Here is a 27,961-nt window from a genome sequence, read left to right on the forward strand (position 1 = left end):
GGGAAAAATGTTGGCTCTGTACCTTAAATCACTCACTAAAATGGGTGTCAAATGGATCAGAGAACTACACTTAAAAAACCCCACAGGGAGCAGGTGTCTAATGTACTGTTACAACTTAGATATACCAACAGTTCTGTAGTTGATCTTTTTTTCATGCTTTCTGGTTCCCCTCATTAAAAGGCAAGGCTTTTTTTTTTTTTTTTTTTTTTGCATTCTACTTTGTTAGATTGCTCTTCACAGCTGTTCTGTAGTCTTCAGGTTGAGGTATGCCATTTAACCAAATGCTGACTCTTCTGTCATGATGAAGACTTCGGAGTCTAGGGACAGAGGACTGTCCTTTCTCCTAAGATAGGGGACCAATTTGGAGAGACAAAACCTATTAGCTAATAGGACTGACACTAGGGTGGCTGTGGAATCAGGTGTGGCCTGGGATGGGTAATTTTGTTCCATTACTAGTCCACAACTATCTACATGGGTTTTTTGAAGACAGGGTTTTTCTGTGTAGCCCTGGCTGTCCTAGAACTTGCTGAGACCAAGCTGGCCTTGAAGTCACAGAGATCCACCTCCCTCTGGGGTTAAAGGCGTGTGACTAAAGACTATTTAGTCCTAGCCAGGCAGATTAAACCACTGCCTGGCTGCCTGCCTTGTTAATTTTCAGTGTCGTCCTTTGGGTCAGCGCAGGCATTAACTATTGCGCTGTCTTGCTCTGCCGTCTCAATCCCTTTCCCCTTTTAAACTTCACAGTGCTCACACTCTTGTACACACACAGACTTTGCTGTCTGCCACACCACCCTACCAGGGTGGACCTCGGATTGATCTCATACCTGCTCTCATCTTCACCCTCATTCAAGGGCTGGAACCCTCTGGCCCACACACCCACAACCCTGTCAAGCATTTCCCTTCTATGGTCCCCAAATCTCTCATCCAAAAGACCATCTAAACATGTTTTCTGTTGTTTTTCCTTCCCTTTCCTGGAAAAGGGATCTTGATGTTGCACAGGTTAACTCCCTAAATTCAGGGTTCAGGGGATAGATCCCACACTGGCTGGGATTACAGGTGAGCACCAACACACCAGGCATCCTAAGATCTACATGAACATAAAAATACAGTACCCAAAAACTGATTCTACAGGAAAGATGGTTTTTGTTTTCTTTGAGACATGGACTCTCTGTCACTCTGGCTGTCCTGGAACTCGAGATCTTGTCTGCAGAGTGCTGGGATTAAAGGTAATTATGTCTCTCGGGGTCGGGTACCTGGCTAACGTGATGTGGGCGCAGGGAGACAAAGGTCCGTTCTAAGGACAGCACATGCTCTTCACTGTCAAATCATCTCCCCAGTTCCTAGCCTGGCAGTTTTAAAAATGGATATACAAAGTCAGGCATGGTGGCACATGACTTTAACATTTAACAGCATTATTTAGGAGGCAGAGGCAGGAGGATTTCTTCTATGAGTTTGTGGGCAGACTGATCTACAAAGTGAGTTCCAGGACATCTAGAGCTACACAGTGAGACCCTACTTCAAAAAATAACAAGGGATATTACGGAAGGAAGAGATAAAAAGACATGTTTTTTGTATTACTGCAGCAACAAATTGATAAGAACTTTTGGGGCAGGCTTAACTGGTGATGAATTATGACTTTAAGTGTTCCCACACTTACCTAAGAAGTCTATATCCAGGAATGTAAGAGCAGTTCTTACCATATTCAAGACAGGGCCTATGCTAGTCACTATGGCATTATGGGTAATAGAACATGCTAGAAGTCCTTTAACTGGGGAATGGTAAAATACATGCCAGGCTGGCCATGCTAGCACACATCGACAGAAGGACCTCCCACACCAGGTGACAGATACTTTCCAAAGTGAAATAGATGTATATGTGCCAAAACCGCCAAAATGCCTACAATTGAGTCATCAGGTTACAAAGTAGTATGGATCGTGTGCGTGGAATGCTCACACTTACCCAAAATGAAAGCGGCCATGGAGAAGACAGAAGAAACACTGGGACATGCTGAGCAAGCAGGAAGCCATGTGTGCCTCAAGTAGACACAGCACTATCATACACAATTTTAATGCACATATATTAGTCTAGTAAGCATAAAAATACAAATAACAAACCATGATTAGTAAATTGCTTCTCATAATTTAAAAATTTCTGAAAATGATGTATTATCACTGTGCCTTATCTAATCTTATTCATACAATGTATGAAGTAATCCATAAGTCGGCTAACAGCATAATGAATATTTTTTTGTTTGGTCATAACTTCCTTTCTAAATTGCTGTTGGCATGAAATCCCATGGATTAGAACCAAACAATGAGCCAGGTCCAGAACAGATGAAGTGGAAGAGATATACCAATCAGTATACCAATCAGTCTCCCTTGTGAGTCTGTGATTTTGCTGACTTCCATCTTGTTTGCCAATCTGAAGAATAAAGCAGCAGCCAAGACGCTCACCAGCAGGAAGAGAGAAGGGGCTATGGGAGGGAATGGCACTCAGGGCTCTACTGGCACTATAAAAGGCATCTAAGTTATAGCCAGGGCTCTCCTGGTCTCTGAACCACCTTTTTCTGTCATTTATTCAAGGCTGGAGGTTGGTCCGAACACAGGAGCCAGGGAGTGGGCAGCAAGTTCTGGACTGAAACACCACCAGTCCCAACCATACTGCCATAGAAGAGACAATGTGGCTTTAAAGGGAGACAGAGCTGAGGACTATGTTTGGAAACAAGGTCTCACTTTGTAGCTCTAGCTGCCCTGGAACTCTGAAGACCAGGCTGGCCTGGAATGACAGACACCCCTGCCTCTGCCTCTGCCTCTCAAGTGCTGGGATTAAAGGTCTGCGCCACCACATGTGTCTAGGACTATTTTCTAAACTGCAAAAATTCTCCTTGCATGTCCCCCACTGTTTGCACAAATCTGTCAGTTTCAAACGTAATCCTGAATGAGGTAGGTAGTCTCTACTCAGGCCTTGGTCTTTGAGGTGCCTGTCAAGGCCTATGCCATGAAAGCTCCACGCTCCCAGGCAGGGACAGTGCTGAGGGTGGTGCCAGTTGCTGGTGAAGCTTCTCAGTTGGCTATTTTCTCGATCTCATCCAAATCATCTGTGTCCAATCTTTCTATCTTCTTATCTGAGGGAAAAAAAGATCGGAAGACCACCGTGGACTACCATGGAAATGCAATGGACGTCACCCAGAGCAGCATGGCAGTCTGAGGAGGCGCCTCGCTGTGGGACAGTGATGCTTCCTCCAGGCACAGGGCAGGCTTCCTGAGCCTGAGTAGCTGGCAACAGGGCCCTGGTCACTGATACCGACTTCCCAGGGCACTGAGTGTGCAGGTGCTCTCCCTGACAAGGCCCAGGTGGAGGCAGCATATGCAGGGACAAAGGAAACCTCCCCTCTCCCACACTCCCCTCTGAAACGGTTCCAGGCACAGCCAACTCAGGACTCACTAAAATGCTCCTGGATTCTGTTGAGGATATTCATGCTGTGCTTGCTGTCAACCATGTTTACAGCCAGACCCCTCTTGCCAAAGCGGCCCGTGCGCCCGATGCGGTGCAGGTAGGTCTCGTTGTCCGGGTTCCCGTCCTTGTCCACAGGAAGGTCAAAATTGATGACGACAGACACTTGTTCAACATCAATACCTGCATAAAGGGGTTGGAGGGAGGCAGGGGAAAAAGGGGACACCGTCAGCCGCACACACCCACTTCCACTGGAGACATGGCTCGGGCTGGTCATGTCTGGGCTGTGGGCACTAAAGAGGACGCCTACAGGATGGCAGCCTCGGCAGAAGAACAAAAAGCAAGTGTCTGGAGGTCTGAGTTTCTTCACACCAAGGAGGGACTGCCGGCTTCCTCCCAGTGGTTCCTACTGCCCAAGGGGAATCGGTCTAAAGCCCTCCCACCTCCATGAGACCACGGATACAAGCACTTTCCTTGCTCAGAGGGCCTGGGACCGCAAGCCTGGGGAACGGGGCCAGTCTCTGCTCACCACGGGCACACACGTTGGTGGTCACCAGGACCTTCTCTTTGCCTTCTCGGAAGCGCTCAATCACAGCTGCCCTCTGCTCCACCATCATCTCCCCACTCAGCAGAGCCACCTGGTGGCCCTCTTTGGAGAGCTCCGCTGCCAGCCAGCTAGCTGTTTTGCGGGTCTGGGGAAGAAAACAAACAAAACCCCACAAATGTTTAAGAAATATTAGTACCAGCCGGGCGATGGTGGCGCACGCCTTTAATCCCAGCACTCGGGAGGCAGAGGCAGGCGGATCTCTGCGAGTTCGAGACCAGCCTGGTCTACAGAGCTAGTTCCAGGACAGGCTCCAAAGCCACAGAGAAACCCTGTCTCAAAAAACCAAAAAAAAAAAAAAAAAGAAATATTAGTACCTAGAGGGACTATTGAAGATCCAGAAGAGTATCTGAAACTTAGCAGCTAAACATCAAGTATGCTAAAACTGCCAATCTGACAGCACAATAGCCAGCAAAAATGCCACCTGGGGAACAATTTCACAATGTTCCTACTGTAAAATACACTTGGGTCTGGTGAAATGCTTCAGTGGGCAAAGATACTCACTGCCAAGCCTAATGACCTCACATGGTGGAAGAGCACCGACATACCAGATATCCTGACATGCCATTGCATGTACAACACAAAATTAATTTTAAAAATTCACCTATGGGCTGATAGATGGCTCAGGGATTAAGAGCCCTGACTGTTCTTCCAGAAGACCTGGGTTCAATTCCCAGCAACCACATGGTAGCTCACAACCATCTGTAATAAGTTCTGATGCCCCTTCTGACCTTCAGGAATACAAGTAGGCAGATGCTGTATACATAATTAATAAATAAACCTTTAAAAAAATTCACCTGTAATTCTAGCACTTGGAACGCTGAGGCAGAAATACCTGAAGTTGAAGGCTAGGCTGAGCTAGCCTTTGAGACCTTATCTCGAAAACAAAAACAAACCTGAATAAGTCACAAAAGAGATAAGGGAAATCAGAAATTCTACAAGACTATTAATCCATTATCCAGATTCCTGGAGACTCCGGGTTAGAGCTTGACATGCTGTCAGAGACACGAAGGGATGGTTCTGAGAAAAGTTAGTCTCAAGCGACTAAACTACTGAATGTAATAAGCAATCCTCAGGTTCTCAGGTTTAACTGCCTCAGGTTTAAAATAAGGCAATAAATAAGGGGCTGAAGAGAACATTTTGCAACTTTAATCCCAGCAGAGGCAGGAAGATTTGGGTTTGAGGCCAGCTTGGTCTCCACAGCATGTATCAGGACAGCCAGGGCTACACAGAGAGAAACCCTGCATTGAAAAACCACCCCCCCGCCCCCCAAAAAAAACAACTAAAATAAAATCACAGGGGAAGTCTGGAACTAACAGAGGATGATGTCTTATTCTTTTGTTCCCAAGAGGTTTTTTTTTTTTTTTTTTTTTTTTTCGAGACAGGGTTTCTCTGTGGTTTTGAAGCCTGTCCTGGAACTCCCTTTGTAGACCAGGCTGGCCTCGAACTCACAGAGATCCCCCTGCCTCTGCCTCCCGAGTGCTGGGATTAAAGGCGTGCGCCACCACCAACTGGCCCAAGAGGTTTTTTTTTAAAGGTTTGTTTATTATGTTTACAATGTTCTGCCTGCAGGCCAGAAGAGGGCACCAGATCTTATCACAGATGGTTGTGAGCCACCATGTGGTTGCTGGGAATTGAACTCTCAGGACCTCTGGAAGAAGTCTCTTAACCACTGAGCCATCTCTCCAGCTCTCCTAACAGTATTTTCAAGTGCTTCTTTCTTCCTGTGACAATTTAATCATCAGCAACTTCTTTTAGATTTTCTCAGTAACATATCCCCTACAAATAGATATTGTTCTGGCAATGCTGTGGTAAAACTATGTAACTTCAGGAACGTGGCTATCAAAGAAACCATCTTCCCCATTCCCACAAGCCAGTTCCTTGCCACACAGAGAATTTGGTCCTCTTGAGCAAAGGAAGTGGGGCTGAATGAAGGTAGGGCAGTGAATATCCCCTGCAGGGCAGCAGATACTCACATGGCAGAAGATCATGGCTTGGGCGATGGTGATGGCCCCGTACAGGTTGCACAGGGCCTGGAACTTCTCTTCTCTGTTATTGCAAACGACATAATACTGTTTGATGGTGTCCAAAGTCTCCTCTTCACGCTTAAGTTTGATGATGTTGGGGTCTGGGACCACCTTCTGGGCAAACTTCCACACTGAATCTTCAAAGGTGGCAGAGAAGAGCAGCATCTGGCAGTTTCTGGGCAGCATCCTGCAAGTGGAGGCCCAGGCACTTTGCACAGCTTCAAGCTTTTTGCCAGAAGGAACACAAGCCCAGCCTCCGCAGCCTGCATGGGCTGCAGCCCCACAGGCTGAGTGGGATACAGAGCATCCTGAGGAGGGAGGAGCAGACCGAGCGTGGTACTGGGCTGAGTGAGGGTCCCAGGTCTCCCTTCTCATCCCGGGCTGGGAGCTGCTGTGGAAATGGCCCATCCCACAAATACTGCTGCCCAGAGCAGAGCAGAGAACCCAAAGATGCAAGGGGAGGCTTTGGAGGTTCCCTGGTCCAGTTCCTACCTCTGGATGCGGATGCTCTGGTCTTGGTGGCCTTGAGTTGCTATCATCACGTCAGCCTCGTCCAGAACAAACACCTTGATCTTCTTGGGGTCAATGAACTTCAGCTTGGAGCACCAGTCCAGGACGGTCCCGGGGGTGCCAATGACAATCTGCTCACTGACCTTCTGACCTCTGTCCACTGTGGAAAGACACGTTTCCTTCAGGTATTACAAAGGAAAGCCAGCTTTGGAAATAAAAGTCTTACACATCCTCTGAGAACTGTCAGAACAAATCAATTCCAGATTTCAAAACATATGTGAGGGCTGGTAAGATGGTTCAGTGAGTAAAGTCACTTGTTCAATCCTGGGAACCACACGGTGGAAGGGGAGAACTGACTGCACAGGTTCTCTTCTATCCTACACACACACTGGCTACCATACTCCTACCACATAAATAAAACACACGAGGGTCATCCTTAATTAAGTCTTGCTTTCTTCCGCTGTGAAACAGAACAATACCGGTATAGTGCATTGTAGACAAAAACGTGCAAGTTCTTTCCTTTCTCCTAAAAACTTTGAAAAAAAATTTAATGGGTGGAGGGGTAGTGTTTTGCATCCCTGGTGCCTTCAAAGGCCAGAAGGGGTTCCAGATACCCTGGAACTGGAGCTACAGACAGTTGTTAGCTGCCCCATGTGGGTGCTGGGAAGTGAAGCCAGGTTTTCTGAAAGGACAGGGTTTCTGAACACCACAGCCCTCTCCCCTGCCCTCTCCTAATCTGAATGTCATGCAGTGTTTCTTTCCCACGTTACGATACACCTTCTCATGTAGTTCCCACGTTACCATACACCTTCTCATGTAGTTCCCACGTTAACATTACCATACACCTTCTCATGTAGTTCCCATGTTACCATACACCTTCTCATGTAGTTCCTACATTACCATACACCTTCTCATGTAGTTCCCACGTTAACATTACCATACACCTTCTCATGTAGTTCCCACGTTAACATTACCATACACCTTCTCATGTAGTTCCCACGTTACCATACACCTTCTCATGTAGTTCCCACATTACCATACACCTTCTCATGTAGTTCACTTCTTTCCTCCTACACTGGCAGCTCAGTCAAGGATCCTGGCACAGACTTTGTTTTGCTTTCTGGCCTACAGACATTCATTCTACTTGTATAGCTAGTTTTCCTAAGGTCAAATCTCTATCGTAGAGTGAGCACACACACATACACACACACACCGCTACTCAGAAACTTCAGCTGACTCAAGGTAAAACTGATATAACTGTTTATAAAGGTACTAATGCATGCACAATAACCTTCCATTATGAGAAATTAATCGTGCTGTCAGACATATTAGGCCAGGCTTACAGATTCCAAGACCTCTGTTCATGTTTCACCTTTATTTATACTCACATTTATTGCCTCTAACAGCATAAGCTAGCTTCAGTTCTGGATGAAATTTGCCCATCTGCTCAATCACTTTTCCCGTTTGAAGTGCCAGTTCATATGTCGGGGACAGGCACAAACACTGGCGGAGAAACCACAGATGAGTTCAGTCACAGATAACAGGCCTAAGCCCACAAGCATACCGATGCTATCACCTCTTGAAATAGTGCAGGGGACCTGCTCCTCAAGCAGACCCACCGCTCACTTGTATATACATGCTTCTGTAAGGAACCCTGGCCTAGTGAGAGCCCAGGGTCGGTATTGCGTAAAGTTGCTGTCTCCAAAAGAATTCTGCCCTGTCAAGGCCTGAAGCACTAACTGCTCTGCAGGAGCCAATGACTGAGGTACTCCATCTCAGGGCAGGCAAGTCAGAGCCCCAGGCTTCTACACTCACCTGAGGGTATCCGTCTGCTGGTTCCACTCTGCTGAGCATAGCTAAAACAAAGGCAGCTGTTTTCCCAGTACCAGACTGAGATTGGGCAATCAGGTTCTGTGGGCTGCATTGACAAAGAACAGAAATAATTTAATATTGGAGCAAGGTATGATGATCCATGCCTTTAATCCCAGCACTTAGGAGTCACAAACAGGTAGATTACTGAGTTCAAGAGTAGCCTCGTATGCCGGGTGGTGGTGGCGCACGTCTTTAATCCCAGCACTTGGGAGGCAGACGCAGGCGGATCTCTGTGAGTTCAAGACCAGCCTGGTCTACAGAGCTAGTTCCAGGAAAGGCTCCAAAGCTACAGAGAAACCCTGTCTCGAAAAACAAACAAAACAAACAAACAAAAAAAAAGAGTAGCCTCGTCAACAGTAATTTGCTGGTCAGTCAGTACTACATAGTGAGACACTCTCTCAAAAAAGAAAATAAAGTTAATATTGGTTAAACATACTGAAACATTCTAGGCTGGAGAGATGGCTCAGAGGTTAAGAGCACTGGCTGCTCTTCCAGAGTTCAATTGTCAGCAACCACATGGTGGCTCACATCCATCTGTGGGATCTGGTACTCTCTTGTTGCATGCAGGTATACATGCAGGCAGAACACTGTATATATAATAAATAAATAAACCTTAAAACAAAAACCAAATATAGTCAAACTGCTGGGCAGTGGTGGTGCACACCTTTAATCCCAGCACTCAGAAGGCTTAGGCAGATGGATCTCTTGAGTTCGAGGTCAGCCTGGTCTACAGAGTTCCAGGACACCAGGGCTACATACACAGAGAAACCCTGTCTTGAACTATCCCCTCCCAATACCCCAGAAAAGAACTAGTTCAAGACAGTTAGGATTATACTAAGAAAACCTGTCTTGAGGAAAACAAAACAACAGCAACAAAAACCAAACCAACCACACACACACACACACACACACACACACACACACACAATAATAAAAAAAAACAAAAAACAGGTAATCAAACAGTTTTTTCTTAGAATGAATCTCTCCCAAGTTTCTTCATATTATCTGTTTCTGCACTGAATAGGAATTAACATTAAGGGTGTGTGGTGGTGATGCATGACTTTGATCCCAGCACTCGGAAGGCAGAGGCAGGCGAATCTCTGTGAGTTCAAGTCCAGCCTGGTCTACAAGAGCTAGTTCCAGGACAGGCTCCAAAACCACAGAGAAACCCTGTCTCGAAAAACAAAAACAAAAACAAAAAAAAAAACAAAATTAACTTTAATACATTATTTTTTTTGGCAATGCTGAAGATTAAATCTGTGCCCTGCATATGCTATTCAAGCAATCTGCAATTCAGCTACATCTCAACTCCTACATTCTTAAAATGCTTTTATTCATCCATTTATGTATGTTTGTATGTCTCTGTACAGGTGTGTCATGTGTGCGCAAATGAGTGCCCAAAGAAACCAGAAAAGTAGATCATATATCAGATTCCCTAGAGCCGGAATCACACAAGTTGTGAACCACCTGACAGGGTGGTAGGAACCAAACTTGGGTCCCGTGAAAGCGCAAGTGCTCTTACATCCATTGAAGCATTTCTCAAGTCCCTTTAGAAAATTTATAAATTATGCTTATGTGTTTATTAGTATGTGGGGGAGTGAAGACATGCAAGTGTGAAATCAGAGGGACAACTCTTTTTCAACCTTGCTTCTTTCCTTCCACCACAGTGGTTCCAGGGATCCATCTCACAGGGGTCAGTTACTGAAAAGTGCACATACCCTGAACCACTTGACCAGCCCCATTTTATTGTTAGTTCAAAAAAGGAATCTCTGTGAGTTCAAGGCCAGCCCAGTCTACAGAGCAAGGCCCAGGATAGCCAGAGCTACACAGAGAAACCCTGTCTCAAAAAAACACCCCCCCACACCAACAAGATCCTCATTCTTGACTCTGGAGTATCCCAGTTTATGCTCCAAATGTCCCAGGGAGATCAAGAATGCAGAGTCAGATCTGGGCCACAAAAGTCCCAGGATATGTTTCCTGCTATATAATATGCCCCCAAACGTCAGATCTTTCTAAATGCCCTCTCTTCCCATCCTTACAGATAATTGAAGACACTGACTCAGGTGGCACATTTTCCTTCCTTTATTCAGAGTCTTATTATGTAGCCCAGAAGGCTGGCCTCAAACTAATGATCCATGATCCTACTTCTGCATATTGAGTTCATAATTAGCTCTTATGGGTATTTTAAAAGAAACCTTTACAGTCTATCTCAACTAACCCAATCCCATGGTGCTTTGTCATTAAAAAGAAAGAAGCTGCCAAGTGGTGGTGGCGCATGCCTTTAATCCCAGCACTCGGGAGGCAGAGGCAGGTGGATCTCTGTGAGTTCGAGACCAGCCTGGTCTACAAGAGCTAGTTCCAGGACAGGCACCAATAACTACAGAGAAACCCTGTCTCGAAAATCAAAAAAAAAAAAAAAAAAAAAAAAAAAAGGAAGAAAGAAAGAAAGAAGCTGAGCTAAAAAGGTTACACAAAATATAGTTTAAGCTTTAAAAATACGCAAGCTCGCCGGGCGTTGGTGGCGCACGCCTTTAATCCCAGCACTCGGGAGGCAGAGGCAGGCGAATCTCTGTGAGTTCAAGTCCAGCCTGGTCTACAAGAGCTAGTTCCAGGACAGGCTCCAAAAACCACAGAGAAACCCTGTCTCGAAAAACCAAAAAAAAAAAAAAAGAAAAAAAAATACGCAAGCTCCACGGGCTAGATGGGGGGGTGCTGTGAAAGGGTGGGAGGGGACCAGGGTCCATCCTCTCATTTTGAAACCTCAGACTACGTGAGCCTCAGCCCACGTGAGCCACAGTCCTCAGCCCAAAATGCTTGAGACATTAAACTAGGTCATTTGCTAGTTTACTAATAAAAACAATCTGGAAAGGGGAGAAGGAATCAATAAAAACTAATTATAAACCTTAAAAAAAATATGCAAGCTACCCTTCAGAGCCGTAGATAATTGCACACAATGAAAGCACAAAGACACCTGAGGAGATAACAACCAATCTCAGGGTGGCATTTGCTTCAGAGGAGGTAGGCAAAGGGGTGGGAGAGGAGGGTTTATGGGCGGTTCCACACACAACTGGACTAATGTTATATTCTAAAGCTAGAGAGTAATACTGGTATCTTTCTGTATACTTTTTGTTGCAGAGCTCAAAAATTTCAACATAGTATTTTTGGTAATTATTTTATGTGAATGGGTTTCACTTACATGTATTTCTGTGCACCACTTATATGCCTCTCAGACTAGAGTTATATACATGGTTGGGAATCACAATGTGGTTGCTGGGAACTGAACCTGAATCCTCTGGAAAAGAAGCAGGTACTCTAACTGCTAAGCCATCTCTCCAGCCCCTCAAAATAGTTTTGAACCAAATTTGTTTTTGTTTTTGAAGAAGGAGAGACTAAACCAAGTTATCAAGAACACCAAGCAAGGGTCAGGAATGTTAGCACACACCTTTAACCCCAGCACTCGGCAGGATGAGGTAGGCAGATCTCTATGAGTTTTAGGTCAGTCTGGTCTACACAACCAGCTCCAGGTAGGCCAATACTAAATAGTGAGACTCTATCTCAATAAAACAAAAATGAATGGATGAATAAATAAATGCCAAGTAATTGCTTTACCATGAGGTCCATTCCAAACTCTGAAGTAATTTTCAATTATTATTTCTGGATTTATTCATTTATTTAATTCTGAGACAATATCTCACTGCAGTCTAGTCTGGTCTTGAACTCAAAATTCCCTTACACCAGTCTCCCAAAGGCTAGAATTACATGTGTGATCCACCATATACCCAGCTCTAAAATAGTATCTAAAGCATAAGAAAAAAATTTAAGACATAAAATTTTAATGGCTGATAAGACAGTGGCTCTCAACCTTGGGGTCTAACAGCCCTATCACAGAGGCCGCCTAAAACCACTGGAAATCACAGACATGAACATCACCATTCACAACAGTGGCAAAGTTAGTTAAGGAGTAGCAACAAAAATAATTTTATGGTTGGAGGGGTCATAAAACATGAGAAATTCTATAAAAGGGTCACAGCATTAGGAAGGCTGAGAACCACGATCTAAAATAAAACACTATTTTTACTGACAAATAGAAACAGGACAAATTGTATCCATAGAGTTGTAAGAGCTAGCTCAGTAGTTAAGGGCACTTTTTGCTCAGGACCCAGCATTTATGTAGGGTAGGGTGAGCCACATGTAACTCCAGATCCAAGAGATCCAATGCCCACTTCTAGATGCTGTGGACATCTGTATTCACACATGCACATACCCATACACAGATAATACATATCTATATACACAATTATAAATAAACTTTTATAAAAAATGATTTACTAGCCGGGCAGTGGTGGCGCACGCCTTTAATCCCAGCACTCGGGATGCAGAGGCAGGCAGATCTCTGTGAGTTCGAGGCCAGCCTGGTCTACAAGAGCTAGTTCCAGGACAGGAACCAAAAGCTACAGAGAAACCCTGTCTCAAAAATCCAAAAAAAAAAAAAAAAAAAAAGATTTACTATTTTTATATTCAGTGCATTGGTGTTTTGCCTGCATGTGTGAGGGTGTCAGAGCCCCTGGAATTGGAATCACAGACAGTTGCATGCAATTATGTGGATGCTGGGAATTGAATCCTGGCCTTCTGAAAGAGCAGCCAGTACTCATAACCACTGAATCATCTCTCCAGCCCCTAAAAATAAATCTTAAAAAATATATTTATATAAAAAAGAAATGTGAGTCCGTCAGTGGCGGCGCACGCCTTTAATCCCAGAATTCGGGAGGTGAGGCAAGATCTCTCTGATCTATAGAGTGAGTTCTAGGACAGTTAGGGACACAAAGAGAAACTCTGTATTGAACACAACAAAATAAACAGACAAAAAAATGCAAGAAAAAGAAAAAAATATATGTCAAAATCTATGTGGTTTTCCCTGTATTTCTAAAGTTCTTTTCCTGAGAAAGCAGGTTGTCCCAGACAACCTGTTTGTGCCCAGAAACAATAAAAGGCATCCGTGAAACTCTTGGTTAAACCAACTATGAAGAGGTACAGCTGGGTCTGTACTCACGGTTCAGCAAGCATCATGGGCAACGCATTCTCCTGGATCTTGGATGGTCGATTGAAGCCCATGGCATAGACTCCTTGGAGGAGCTGCGGTTTCCTAGGAGGCAAGGTAGAGATGAGATGTTTTTAGACATCTTACCCTAGATCTACCAAGACATGTTGCTTCCTATCTCAATCAAACTATTATTCTAAAATTTACATTTATTTATTTTCTATGTATACATGTATTTGTGTGTTAAGGCTACCATTAATCATTCTGATCATCCTACCCTTTTTGTTGATTTTTGGTTTTTTTGAGACAGGATTTCTCTGTATAGCCCTGGCTGTCCTGAACTCATTTTGCGCACCAGGGTGGCTTCAAACTCAGAGATCCACCCGCCTCTGCTTCCAAAGTGCCGGGATTAAAGGCATGTGCCGCCGGCCTGGTTTGCCTCATTTTTTAAAAACTATTTTTATTTCTTGGAGACAAGATCAGGTCTCTCTGTGTAGTCCTGGCTGTCCTGGCGCTCACTACAGCCCATCTTCACTCATCTCTCGAGTGCAACACCACAGTTATCAGAACCAGGGCTTTGTGCATGCTAAGCACTCTACCAAGTCAAGTAAACTGCTATCCTAAAAGTCTTATTTTTTAGTTCTGAGCCCCAATTTTGAGTGCCCAGCTGGACTAACAGGGTAACCAAAAAAAAGTGATTAAGTCAGTTTCTATGGTAACCAGGAAAGTGTGGTTATTTAGACAGATGTGATTATGTCTAGTCAAAAATAAAGACTAGATTAAGAGAGGTGCTGCGTGTGGTAGATCATGCTTGTTATCACAACACTTGGTAGACTAAGACGAGAGGACTGCCGGAAATTCTAGGCTAGCCTGGGTTACTGTGCAGTAGTCTAAAAACCAAGACTAGAAAAGCACCAACTTCTTAATTTGTTGTTTGCTTTTTGTCCCCGCCTCCAGAGTGCTGAGATGATAGGCCCGCACCACTACTTTTGGTTTATGCAGGGCTGGCGATCACACCCAGGGTTTCAAGCACTCTACCAACTGAGCTACATTCCTAGTCCTGGCAACAAGCTCTTAATCAACTACATAGCAAATAGCAATTAATATTACATATATATTGTGTTTACAATAAGTTCTCTACTATCCCTACATTCACAAAACATCTTACAAAACCCACACAACACCCTTTACTTATCTTTAATTTTTATGTATTTATGATTACCATGCCTACGTGCATGACATACCTGTGAGTGTGGGTCTCACCTGCTGTGGCCCATGCACATGTGGAGGTTACAGGAAAACTTTTAGGAGTTGGTCCTCTCCTTCTACCATGGATTCCAGAGATTAGACAACAGTTATCAGCTTGCACAGCAATGTCTTTTATCCACTGAGCCATCTTGCCAGCCCAGGAAGCTTTTTGCTTTTTTGTTTGTTTGTTTTTGTATTTTTCAAGACAGGGTTTCTCCGTAGCTTTTGGTTGCTTTTGTTTTTCAAAGGAAAGAGTTCACATAATCCAGGCTGGCCTTGATCTCACTATGTTGCTGAGGGTAGCCTTGAATTCCTGATTATTTACCTGCACCTCTGTCTTGAGAGCCTGGATCACAGCACAGATGTTCAGCTTTTCACAGAAAAGCTAATAGCTGGGCATGGTGTCTCATACCAATAATTCCAACACTTAGAAAGCTCAGGTAAAAGGATTGCTTCAAGTTGCATACTATCCTGGGCTACACATGAGTTCCAGGTCAGTCTAAGCTACTGAGTGAGGCTTTACCTTTTAAAAGGGGGGGTAGAAAAGGACTAGCAAGATAGCTCAGCGAGTGAAGGCACCTGCTACCAAGCCTGGTGGAGTTTGATCTGTCAGATGAACACACATGGTAGAAAGAGGGAACTGACCCCCACAAGTTACCTTGTAACCTCTGCACATGCACACACACAATAAATACAATAAAAGACAAAGGGGCTGGAGAGATGGTTCAGCAGATAAGAGCACTGACTGCTCTTCCAAAGGAGCTTGGTTAGATTCTCGGCACCCATTTGGCAGCTCACAACTCAAGTTCTATGGATCTGACCACCCTCACCTGGCATCTAAGGGAACCAGGCATAAAAACATATGTGGGCAAAACACCCACACACATAAAAATGAGAATTTTATATTTTAAATAAAAATGCTAAAGAAAAAAAAGCCAGGCAGTGGTGGCGCACTCCTTTAATACCAACACTTGAGGCAGAGGTAGGCAGATCTCCGAGTTCAAGGCCACCTGGTCTACAGAGACAGCTAGGACTGTTACACAGAGAAACCCTGTCTCAAAAAAACAAAACAAAATAAAAAAGCCAAACCAAATTAAGAAGTTCTCTAAGTCTTCTCCACCTCTAAAAGGCAAACTCTTCTGGCATATGTAGGTTCTCAGACACAAAACCTTTTAGTATTTTCTGTTTGGGTAACAAGGACAGCCTCCAACTTGCTTGTTTAAAAAAAAAAAAAGTTACTACCTAATCGTGATTCACCAACCCAAGAGGTTCCACAGGTTCATTAGTTTGTTTGCATTTCAAATCTTTAAGTATAAAATAATCCAAGTTGGGCACGGTGGCAAACACTAGGTGGACCTAGTGTTTGAAAGGTGTGTGGGGATGCCCAATTCCCAGCTTGCTGGCCAGCCAGTCTAGCCAATAGGTAAGCTATGAGTTCAGTGAGAGAGAGGCCCTGTCCAAAAACAAGGTGGGAAATGGTGAGAGAAGACTCCCCAACATCAATCTCAGGCCTCCAAGTGTCTGCACACGCATTCCCATCACAAGTATACGAACGCAAGCCCCACAAAGAATGAGAAAACCCAAACAATAAAATAACCCAAGAACTCTATGCGATCTGGGTTCCATCCAGTTACCTTACAACAAATACATAAGAGAAAACCTGCCGAAGAGGACAATTCAAGCTCCAAGCACTAGCTCAGATCTGTAATTGCAACACTTGGCTGGCCAAGGCAGGAAGATCTCTGTAAGTTCCAGGATATCCATGTGGCTACATAACTCAGTTATTCCAAAACCAGCTGAATTGAGAGGGCAAGTTTTTTAAATGAAAGGAATTTAAAACGCTGAGCTCAGAAGAACTCGCTCAACTCATTACACCTGTAATCCTAGCTGAGCCAGAGGATCACTGGATCCTAGGACTAACCGACACTACCTAGTCCTTAGCTACCTCAGGCTAGGTAGTGAGACCTTAAAATAAAAAGGGGGGGGGTGGAGGCCTGGAGAGGTGGCTCGTGATTAAGAGCTGGCTGCTCTTTCCGTGGCCCTGAGTTCGGCTCCAGCATTCCCATGGGGGCTCATGCCATCTACTACCGTCCCTTCTGACCCCACCCCCAACAGCACACAAATGGTGCACACACATTCATGCAGGCAAAAAATAAAATAACTGCCGGGCGGTGGTGGCGCACGCCTTTAATCCCAGCACTCGGGAGGCAGAGGCAGGCGGATCTCTGTGAGTTCGAGACCAGCCTGGTCTACAAGAGCTAGTTCCAGGACAGGCTCCAAAACCACAGAGAAACCCTGTCTCGAAAAAACCAAAAAAATAAATAAATAAATAAATAAGTAAGTAAATAAATAAAATAAAATAACTAAAATATTTTTTTTTCTTTTTTTCAGGATGCTTATGGTCCATGATTTTAATCCCAGCACTCAGGAGACAGAGGCAGGTGGATCTCTGAGGTTGAGGTCAGCCTGGTCTACAAAGTGAGTTCTGGAACAGACAAAACGACACAGAGAAACCCTATCTCAAAAACAGATGAAACTTTTAACAAAGGAACACTTTAAAGTCTAATTTCCAAAAAAACCGTAAAAGTCAGACTTTCAGGGCTGAGGATGTAGCTCAGCTGGTGGAGAGCTCACTCTACCAACAGTCCCAGAATCGAATGAACCAGGCCTGGGGGCACACTCCTGTAAGCCTAGCACATGGCAAGTAGGGGCAGGTAGGTCAGGTTATCCTCAGTGAAAGGGAGTTTGAAGCCAGCATGTGCTATATGTTTTTTTTTTTTTTTTTTTTTTGGTTTTTCGAGACAGGGTTTCTCTGTGGTTTTGGAGCCTGTCCTGGAACTAGCTCTTGCAGACCAGGCTGGTCTAGAACTCACAGAGATCCGCCTGCCTCTGCCTCCCGAGTGCTGGGATTAAAGGCGTGCGCCACCGCTCAGCCTCTATATGAAACTCTCATCAACAAATGGTTGTTTCTTAATAATAAAAAATGATTGTGATAAGATAGCTCCGTTGGCAAAGTGCCTGCCACACAAGCATGAGGGCCTGGGTTTAAATGTCTAGTACCCACGTCAAAAGCCAAGGGGTAGTGGTACAAGCCTGTAATCTCAGTGCTAGTGGGGGTGGAGACAGGAGGATCCCCGGGATGTCGAGCTCAGTGGATGTCCTCCGGGTTTCTCTCTCACACACATAGTACTTGACAAAAGAGCTCCATCCATTTGGCATTCTCAAGCAGTCAGTGCGGTGGTGTCAACTACAGACAATGCTTTGTCTCCTGCCAAATAATTAAATACAGAAAACCCCTTCTGAGAGCTAGTAAGCACGCTTTGTCATTAAGTGGTTCCCTCTCTCGAAGCCTGGCCCATAGAAGGCTTTGCTGCATTCTAGGAATCCGGGCCTTCAGACACTTTCTAAAAAGACTAATGTTTGTAAACCTTGGGGTCATCCAAAGTTCTTACCTAATAAGACATGTTCCTGACATCCAGAAATCGCCTGTCAGTCAATATTTTATTCAAAGTTCTAAGAGTATTTAAAACAAAACAAAAAAAAAGACTTTCAGCTATGCTGACTAAATCTGCAGCATTTCAGTCTCTATAAGAAATCACATGCTGTGGTTGGTGCACACCTACAGACCTAGTTACCCACGAGGCTCAGGGGGGAGAAAGGCTTGCAAGGTACATAGTGAGAGCCCACATGCATGCTGTAACCCAGGCAGATCCTGAACTTCTGATCTCGTACTTCAAAGCAGCTAGATCATGGGCCCACATCACCACCAGGCCACTCTGAGATTTAGTTTCCAAAGAAAAAGAAAAAAGCTATACTGGAAGAAAAACGGTAGCAAAAAAAAAAAAAAAAAAAAGTGAGAAGACCATTGCTGTAAACTTATTCATACAGTTTCATCTGTCCTAGGCTGGCCTCAAACTTGCTCTAGTTCAGAATGACCCTGAGTTTTTTTAGCCTCCTGCTTGCACAATCTCCCAAGTGCTGGGATTACAGGTGTGTCACCCAATCCTGCTTTGGAAGTGCTAGGGATCAAAAACAGGACCTCATATTTGCTAAGCAAGTACTCATTCTATCACAACCTCGACCTCCCGCACTAATTTTTGAAACATATAGACTATTTGTGGATTTTTTTTGTTTTTGTTTTTGTTTTTTTGAGACAGGGTTTTTCTCTGTAGCTTTGGCTGTCCTGGAATTTATTCTGTAGATCAGGCCAGCCTTAAGAACCACCTACTGGCCGGGCGGTGGTGGCGCATGCCTTTAATCCCAGCACTTGGGAGGCAGAGGCAGGCGGATCTCTGTGAGTTCGAGGCCAGCCTGGTCTACAAGGGCTAGTTCCAGGTCAGGCTCCAAAACCACAGAGAAACCTTGTCTCGAAAAACCAAAAAAAAAAAGAACCACCTACTGAGATTAAAGGTATGTGCTACCACTATCCAGCAAATCATGTAGATTATTACCTCAAAGATATAAATATGATTAAAAAAAAAAGCAAAAAAAAAAAACCTTTTTTAAAGCCAAAGTTAAAGTCCAGAAGATGTAGCACTGGCTGTCTTAGAACTTACTCTGAAGACCAGGCCTGCCTCTGCCTCCCAAAGCCATGTGCCACCACCACCAGCTTTTAATTGTTGCTGCTGTTTTTGAGAGAGGATTTCTCTAAGAAGTTCTGACTAAACTAACAGGGATCCACCTACCTCTGCCTGAGTGCTGGGGTTAAAGGGCTACCATGCCCAGTTCAGAGATGCTTTTTCATTGGGACTGGGTAAGTTAACAGCTGTCCAAAGCAACGGATACTCACAGACGAAGCTCTTCGAAAGACTTCACTGAGTAGAGAGGCGAGCTTGGGTCCCTCTGCAGGACTTCTACTTGGTTGGTGTTATCCACAAGATTGCTTCTGATCAGCTTGTTGAGCAAAGACTGAGCGGCTCTGTCCTCTGTCGGGAGGAAAGCAGACGTTCTTCACCCACACGAGGCGAGGCCACCCTTGAGAAAACACTGTCTCCCCATCTCCACGTCAGGCCTTGACAGGCACTCACAGCGGAGGTAAGCTCAGCCCCACTCCCTTTCCAGTTTTAATGTATTTGGAGATGTTGTCTCACATGAACTCACAGCTCCCTTCTGACACAGGGTCCTGAGTTCTGGGATTCCTGTCCTTGCAATGAACAAGCTATTTTTGTTCTGAACCTCATTTGCCGTAGTCTTCCAGATAGCAGAGACTGCAAGCACATGATGCTCCTTAATCACCCTACCAGCTATAGTGACACCTTTTGTTTCTGTTTTCCAGAACTAGGGATAAAACTCAGGCCTAGCACACACAAGACATGTGTTCTGCCCTTGAGGTGCATGTCAAACACACTTTGTGTGTAATGTGTTTGTATGAGCACAAAGGTGTATATGGATACTTGTGTACATGAGTTTGGAGGTCAGAGATTGAGATCATGAATCTTCCTCAACTGCTCAGTCCCCTCATTTTTTTTCTTTTTCTTTTTCTTTTTTTTTTTTTTTTTGTTCTCCAAGACAGGGTTCCTCTGTGTAACAGCCCTAGCTGTCCTGAAACTAGCTCTGTAGACCAGGCTGGCCTCGAACTCACAGAGATCCGATTGCCTCTGCCTCCCAAATCTGAGATTAAAGGCATACACTACCACTGCCTGGCAGCTGTCCCCTTATTTTTTGAGAGGGGGCCTCTCAATGAGCATAGAATTATTTTAGACTGGTTCGGCAGAAAGCTCAGGATCCTCCTGTTATCAGACCACCCCTCCACCACCAGAGCTAGGCTCACAGATGCATGCTACTGCTCCTAGTTACGGTGTGGTACAAACTGGGGGTACAAACTCAGGTCACGATTTTATGGGGGGCGGGGCACTTTACTGAATGAGCCACCACCTTCCCAGATTTGACACACCACTGTTGAAGACATTTTTTTGGCTTCAAGGACAACACACTCTTGTTTTGCAATATTATTTGAAGATGTTGTGGTGCAGTTGTTTTAATAATGCAAAGATGTGTTGCGTTCCTTTGTTACATTTGTTTAACTCTGTGAAGCTGTTACTTTGCCTGCCTGAGACACCTAAATGGTCTAATAAAGAGGGGAATGACCAACAGCTAGGCAGGAGAGCAACAGTGAGGCTGCCAGGCAGAGAAAATAAACAGAAGGAGAAAAAGAGAAGAGGAAGGAGTGAGGAAAAAGAGGAGATGAGGGTGCCAGGGGCAGCCACCCAGACACACACAGCATAAGAAGGAAAGAAAAGATATACAGAAATAAGGAAAGGTAAAAGCCCAGGGCAAAAGGTAGATGGGCTAAGTTAAGAAAAGCTGGCTAGAAATGAGCCAAGCTAAGACCTGGCATTCATAAGAAGGAACACGCCTCCGTGTGATCGTTTGGGAGCTGGGTGGTGGGACCCAAAGAGCAAAGAGCAAGAAACCAACTGTGCACTCTTCATTTTCCCTCACTTCCTGTCCTCACAACTCAAGTGGCTCCAGCTCCACGTGGCCACGTCCTGGGCACAGCAAGGATCTCGCAGGAGAACGTCAAAGAACGGTTACCTTTCTCTTCCTCCTCCGTCTTCTCCGCGGAGGTGCTGGTTTTGATAACACCTGCACAAGAAAACAGCTGTCATCAGAAAGGCAAACTCTAAACCCACCTACAGGTTAGGACAACATAAACATTAACAATAAAGTGAACAAACTAAAGAACTGGCTTTTTTATATTTAATGGATTTTATGTTTATGAAGCATGTTCAGAGCATAAGAAAAAACTTAATTTAAACTTAGAATCACAAAAATATTTTATTTCTGACTTAATTATCCTAAAAAACAGCAAAGCCTTACATAGAAAATTCTATTCCCCATTTTTTTTTTAACCTATAAGACTAGAAAAACTCAATCTGACTAAACATTTTGTGATCAGACTGTAGGGTTAACAGACACTTTCAGGCTGTCGACAGAAATATAAAATTGTAGAAAACTTACAAAGAGCCTTGTATGGTGGTGAATGTCTGTAATCCCAGGACTACGGAAGTAGAAGCAAGCTCACTCATGAATTTGAGGTTAGCCTGGACTATCTATAAATTCTACATCAGTCAAGATTATATACGGAGACCCTGTTCCAAAAAACACTAAAAATAAAACAACCTTATAAAGGGTACTTTATGTTTTGTTTTTGAGACAGGGTCTCATGCAGCCCAGGCTGGCCTGGAGTTTGCTATGTGGCAGGGAATGACACTGCACTTCTGATTCTCCTGATTCTACTTCCAAGGGTTTAGATTACAAAGAAGCATCAACATGCCTGGTTCATATGGTACTAAGAATTGGATCCAGGTTCCTGCATGCTGTCCAGCAGCCTACCAACTAAGATATATCCTCATCACCATTTTGAAAATATTTGTAAGACAGGTGATGGTGACACAACCCTTTAATACCAGCACTTGAGAGGCAGAGGCAGGCAGATCTCTCAGAGTTCAAGACCAGTCTGGTCTACAGAGCGAGTTTCTGGACAGCCAGGTCAGTTACACAGAGAAATCCTATCTTGAAAAGCCAAGGTAATGATAATAATAAAAGGTACAAACTGAATAACTGGGTAAAAGTATTTGCTGCCAAACCTCATGACCTGAGTTCAATCTCCAGGTCACACCAGGCAGACACAACCAACGCCTTTAAGTTGTCCTCAGACCTCCAACTGTGCACCATGGCACGTCATCACTCACACACACATAGCATAATGAAATTTCTTAAAGACTTATTTTTGTCATAATTATATAATGTCTGAGCACATGAGTGCCCAAGTGTCCTTAGAGGACGTTGTGAGCCACCTGATGTGGTGCTGAGAACAGAACTGGGTTTCTGCAACGAGAACTCTGAACCACTGAACCATCTCTCCAGCACACCACAATTGTTTTTGGTTTTTCGAGACAGGGTTTCTCTGTAGCTTTGGAGACTGTCCTGGAACTAGCTCTGCAGACCAGGCTGGCCTCAAACTCAGAGATCTGCCTGACTCTGCCTCCCGAGTACTAGAATTAAAGGCGTGCGTCACCATTGCCCGGCTCACAATTTTTTTTTCAAATGCTTATACTCTTGACCTAGCAAATCTATTCAGGGTAAATTATTGTAGAAACGCACTGCACAATATAAAGTATTTAAGCTCATGGTTATTCTGAGACATACTGTTTCTAATAATATCAAACTGAGACAAACCCTAGATGACTGATTAACAATGTATCAACATAATGCAATGTTGTGCAGGTCAATATGGAGAGCATGTAAAGTTATACTGTTGCATGGGAAAAAATCAGGTATATTGTGCATTATCTTTTTTTTTTTTTTTTTTTTTTTTTTTTTGGTTTTTTTCAAGACAGGGTTTCTCTGTGGTTTTGGAGCCTGTCCTGGAACTAGCTCTTGTAGACCAGGCTGGTCTCGAACTCACAGAGATCCGCCTGCCTCTGCCTCCCAAGTGCTGGGATTAAAGGCGTGCGCCACCACCGCCCGGCGCTATTGTGTATTATCTTGTCACCTCTCAGAGGTAAGTGATAGGGAGAGAGGAACCGGAGAACAGAAACAATGAATATATGAATATCTTTATTCACCTTATATAAGGAAACTCTGGAATATTAAAAATTCAATGCCAGGTATAGTAACACAAATTTGTAATCCTGGCACTTGAGATGCGGAGGCAGGAGGAATGCTATGAATTCAAGTCCAGGCTCAGTTACACAGCAAGACCCTGCTTTCAAAAATAAAGAATATTAATCCCAGCACTTGGGAGGCAGAGGCAGGCGGATCTCTGTGAGTTCGAGACCAGCCTGGTCTACAAGAGCTAGTTCCAGGACAGGCTCCAAAACCACAGAGAAACCCTGTCTCGAAAAACCAAAAAATAAATAAATAAATAAATAAATAAAGAAAGAAAGAAAGAAAGAAAGAAAGAATAGACAAACAATTAAGCCAAATGAAACTAAAGTAAAACGCCACTAACAGTAGTTACTTCTGTGTTACAGATTTAACTGAGTATTCCTAAAATTCATTTATCCTGTCCTGATCCCCAGTACCTCAGGAAATGGGGTTAAGTGTGTCCAACTCCCATATCAAAAGGGGAACCCAGGGCCGAGGAGTGGCAGAGCACTCACCTCAAATGTACCTCCGAGTGTGGCCCTCAGCATTTCCAAGCATCCGGTCAATCAATTAATCAATAAACAAAGGAATGCTATTTAGGAGAGCACCATGTGAGATCTGGGTAAAATCATTAAAACCCAAGGAACACCAAAATCTGTCAGCAAAAGCCTGGAATAAGGTCTTTCTACAAGCCCTCAAAAGCAACAAACTTTGCTGACACCTTGATCTTAGAATTCTAATCTCCTGGGCTTTGAGACAATAAACTACTGTGGGTTGTTGTTTCTTGAGAAAGGGTCTCATTTTATAGCTCTGGCTGGCCTCTAAGTCAGAAATCCTCCTGCCTCTGCCTCTTCTGGGAAGAAAGGCTTACACCACCACACTTGGCAGTTATTATGGCTTAAACTACCCACCTTGGGGTGCTTTGTTAGAAGTGCCCCAGCAAATGAACACAGGCAAGCACAATAAAGTCTGGAGCAGCGTGGAAAGGAGGCCTTGTACCTTTTCATACTTTCTGAGTTTTGTTTCCGAGACAGAGTTTTGCTATATAGTCCTGGGGTGGAGTAGGGGAGGTGGTCTAAAAACCTTCAACAATCCTCCTGACCACAGGAATCACGGGGGAAGCCACCATGCCTAGCCTGAACCTAGTCAGGTTTCAAAGATTTTAATATCAGGTAAAAAGGAACACAATCCAACAATGACATGTGTGTGTTTTGTTCTGTAGACAGGGTTTCTGTGTTAGTCCTGGCTGTCCTGGAACTCACTCTGAAGACCAGGCTGGCCTCACACCCATACCTCTACCTGCCTCTGCCTCCCAAGTGCTGGGATTAAAGGTGTGTACCACTACCACCTGGTTGTGACTTTTGTTTTTAAAGCATCAGAAGCTGGGAAAATCTGGAAAACATTCCCTCTTCAGAAATACACGCTAATTCCTCATTTGGGCTCCATCCTAGGCTAGACATCTGCCGAGCGACTCAGGTGCAACTCTGAACCTCGTCTGCGGTTACCAGTGACTCACCATTTGTGTCTGCTTGGATTTTTTCTTCTTTGATCTGCAAACTGCTCATCTGAGTAAGAATAAAAGGAAACAGTAAGCAAGAGAACCAACCAAGGGAAGCAGTGGGGCTGCCTGGTGAGAGGTTAGCAGAAACTACTGCAGAGCTTGCTGGGGAACTAGTTTGTTCCACTCAATACGGAAGTGCTAAAAGCCTGGGCAAAAGCATCTCATGTTTCCTCAGCAGCATAAAAAGAGGAGGTGGGCATGGATTAAACATAATGGTATAAGGAGGAAGGGGGAGAAAGCCTTTGAGCATTTCCTTTTCTTGTGACTTACACTCTTTCTAGAACATATCCAAGTTTTTGTTTGTCTGAGTTTGGGTGATGCTAGCAGGACACAGAACTTGTGTCCTTAATGGCAGGCAGGCTGCCACTAAACCATGCCCCAGCCTCTCTAACCCTATTAACAGTAAATAAATTATAGTCCTCTATCCTTTTAACCTGCATGGTAAGTTAGTTTAAAATGTATTACAGGCCTTTATCTAGCACTTGAGGAATGGAGGCAGCAAGAACCGGAGTTGAGATCATGAGTTAGAAGCCAGCTCCTGCCACATGAGTCTTGCCTTAAAAAACAAACAAACAAACAAACAAAAAAAAACCCAGCAGTCAATGCCCCCATCAAACAAACCCCACAGGGTTTCTCTGTGTAGCTTTGGTTCCTGTCCTGGAACTAGCTCTTGTAGACCAGGCTGGCCTCGAACTCACAGAGATCCACCTGCCTCTGTCTCCCCAGTGCTGGTACTAAAGGCGTGCACCACCACCACCAGACTGAGTTGTTGGTTTTGTAAGACAGGGTCTCTCTACAAACTTTGGCTGCCTGGCATACACTCTGTAGACAAGCCTGTCCTCAGACTCAGAGATCCACCTGCTTCAGCCTCCCAACTGCTGAGATTAAAAGTGTGAGCCAATACACTTAGCTTGAATTGTTATCCTTCCTGGAACCACTATACTGCTCTCAGATTTGCTATACTTTGCTAAATGCGTGTCTAGGAGGTGAAAAATGTATATGTGTTGGGGTGGTGGTGATGAAGTATATCTCAAGGGGATTTACATCAGCCTTCTGATAAGCAGAATGGCTAGGTCAAATATCCAGGATGTTTAGGTGGTATTGGTGACATTCACACCATAATGAGATTAGGGACATACTTAGCTTTTACCCCCTGCAGTGCAGGGGCAAAGCCCAACCTAGGGCCTTGTCCAAGCTAGGCAAGTGTTTCTTACAAAACTAAGTCCCCAGCTTTGGTTAGTACATTTAAAAAATCCAGAAATGTGGGTACAATGGGACCCTCCTGCAATTCCAGATAAGACAGGAGGATTACAGAAGTCCAGGGGTTTGGAGGCCATACTGGACATCAGTGTGAGATGCTCTTTCTCAAAAACACATAATTAAATTGAGAACAATTCCCAGTCACTATCTTTTAGGGACAATTTCATACCAAACATCAGACTTGCAGTTTCAGCCTGGGGCTCATAAGACAGCTCAGTGGGTAACTGCATGTCACCCAGCCTGACGAACTGAAATCCATCCCACACACACATGCACGTTTAAAACAAACATACATACACAAAATACAATAAGTGGTTTAAAAAATAAATACAGGAGCTACAGTGATGGTTCAGGGGTTAAGAGAATTTGCAGAAGTCCAGGGTTTGGCTCCCAGCACCCACAAAAAGGCTCACGTCAGATCCCCGGAATCCAACACCCTCTTCTAACATACGAAGTCACAAAAGATGGTGCACAGATACACATAGAACAGACATAAATAGATATTAAAAGAAAGTAGTTGAGGCCACCCTGAACTAAACAGTAATCTGCAGGTCATCTGGTCTGTCTCAAAAATAGAACAAAGGCATCAAATCTGTAACTCCAGCGCTTAAGAGGGGGCAGAAAAATACCCAGAATTCTGAAGGCTAGCCTCAGCTACACAATAAGAAGCCAACCCACACTAAATGAAACCCTGTCTCGAACGCACTACCACCACCACCATAAAAAAGTCTTAAAAAATGAAACTAAACGTCACTAAAATATTAACTAAACAGTTTGTATTTGTAGTTATGTGATGCATTAAAGCAAAGCAAAACAAAAACCGTTGTTCTGGAGAGCTACAAACTGCCAACCACATTAAGCATGAATGTAAGAACTGTTAGGTGAAAAGAGGCATAAACGCGCTCAAAAACTGTCCCTTAGCAATGAAAATGATGGCATTTGTTATGAAAGGTCAAGAGAAAGCCAGTTTGGGGCCTCGCACACATAGTGAGGACAGAGTCACCACGGGAAAAACTTTTCAGTCCACTCGAATAAGAAACTCGCAGCGGGTTTTCTGCGCTCTAGGAGCAAATCAGCACTAAGCGATTGCCCGCTGCAAACTCCAGCGGCGCGCGGGCCGACCCGACTCGGAGGTCTCCGAGCTGGAGACGGCGGCCTCCCGAGACCCCTAACCCCGCCAGGCCACTGACCGACTTGACAGCGGCTTCCTGCTCGTCCACCGCCAGCGCCCAAGAGTCGGTGGCCATGGTCCCAAGACTGAAGAGACCTGCCGAGAGGTTCCGGACCTCGTCAACCCCAGCCCGCGCGAAGCGCCACTCGGTCGGAGCGGAAGAAGATGTGCGCGGAATTGACGTCAGTTCCTGTCCCGCGAGGTCGTCTCCCACCCGCGCTCCGCCGCTGCGTGGGTCAGCAAGCGTACTTGGCTAGGTGTGGTCTGATTGTAACTTAACGCCCAAGAGCTTGGCAAAGAGTAACTTAGTACTCACTGTATCTCTTCGTTTCACACTAAAATAGTTCCTTTTTTTTTGGTTCGTAACAAGGTTTCTTGCAGTTAGCTGCCTTGAACTCGGTTTCCTCCTTCACTTCTCAAGTGCCGAAATTACAAGCGATCCGACGCCTTCTACCGGCCTTTGCGGTCATGGACACAAACATGCATACACGTAATTAAAAATAAAATGAGCCGGGCGGTAGTAGCACTGGCCTTTAATTTCAGCACTTGGGAGGCAGATGCAGGCAGATCTCTGAATTCGAGACCAGCCTGGTCTACAGAGCAAGTTCCAGGACAGCCAGAGCTA

At 44.6% G+C, this 27,961-nt stretch overlaps 1 protein-coding gene across 1 annotated transcript; it reads right to left on the minus strand.

Moving 5' to 3' along the window:
* Positions 1-2,051: 2,051 nt before the first annotated feature.
* On the minus strand, positions 2,052-27,497 carry Ddx19a (DEAD-box helicase 19A). Its single transcript, XM_057753234.1, has 12 exons — positions 27,356-27,497; positions 24,861-24,909; positions 21,287-21,337; positions 19,542-19,677; positions 13,517-13,609; positions 8,410-8,512; positions 7,983-8,097; positions 6,577-6,754; positions 6,034-6,271; positions 3,983-4,145; positions 3,445-3,636; positions 2,052-3,124 (listed from the first exon to the last, which is right to left on the minus strand). The coding sequence occupies exons 1-12, from the start codon at positions 27,410-27,412 to the stop codon at positions 3,063-3,065; spliced, it is 1,437 nt and encodes a 478-aa protein (XP_057609217.1). The 5' UTR covers positions 27,413-27,497; the 3' UTR covers positions 2,052-3,062.
* Between the last annotated feature and the right edge of the window lie 464 nt (positions 27,498-27,961).

Source organism: Chionomys nivalis, chromosome 21, assembly GCF_950005125.1.
Source record: "Chionomys nivalis chromosome 21, mChiNiv1.1, whole genome shotgun sequence".
Lineage (NCBI taxonomy): Eukaryota > Metazoa > Chordata > Mammalia > Rodentia > Cricetidae > Chionomys > Chionomys nivalis.

Excerpts from the sequence above, each read along its gene's own strand:
- Ddx19a (XM_057753234.1), bottom strand. The coding sequence starts at position 27,412 with ATGGCCACCGACTCTTGGGCGCTGGCGGTGGACGAGCAGGAAGCCGCT. Across the intron at positions 6,755-7,982 it reads TGCTGTTAGAGGCAATAAAT|TGGACAGAGGTCAGAAGGTC; the intron begins GTGAGTATAAAT and ends GTCTTTCCACAG. Across the intron at positions 6,272-6,576 it reads CAGAGCATCCGCATCCAGAG|GATGCTGCCCAGAAACTGCC; the intron begins GTAGGAACTGGA and ends CTCCACTTGCAG.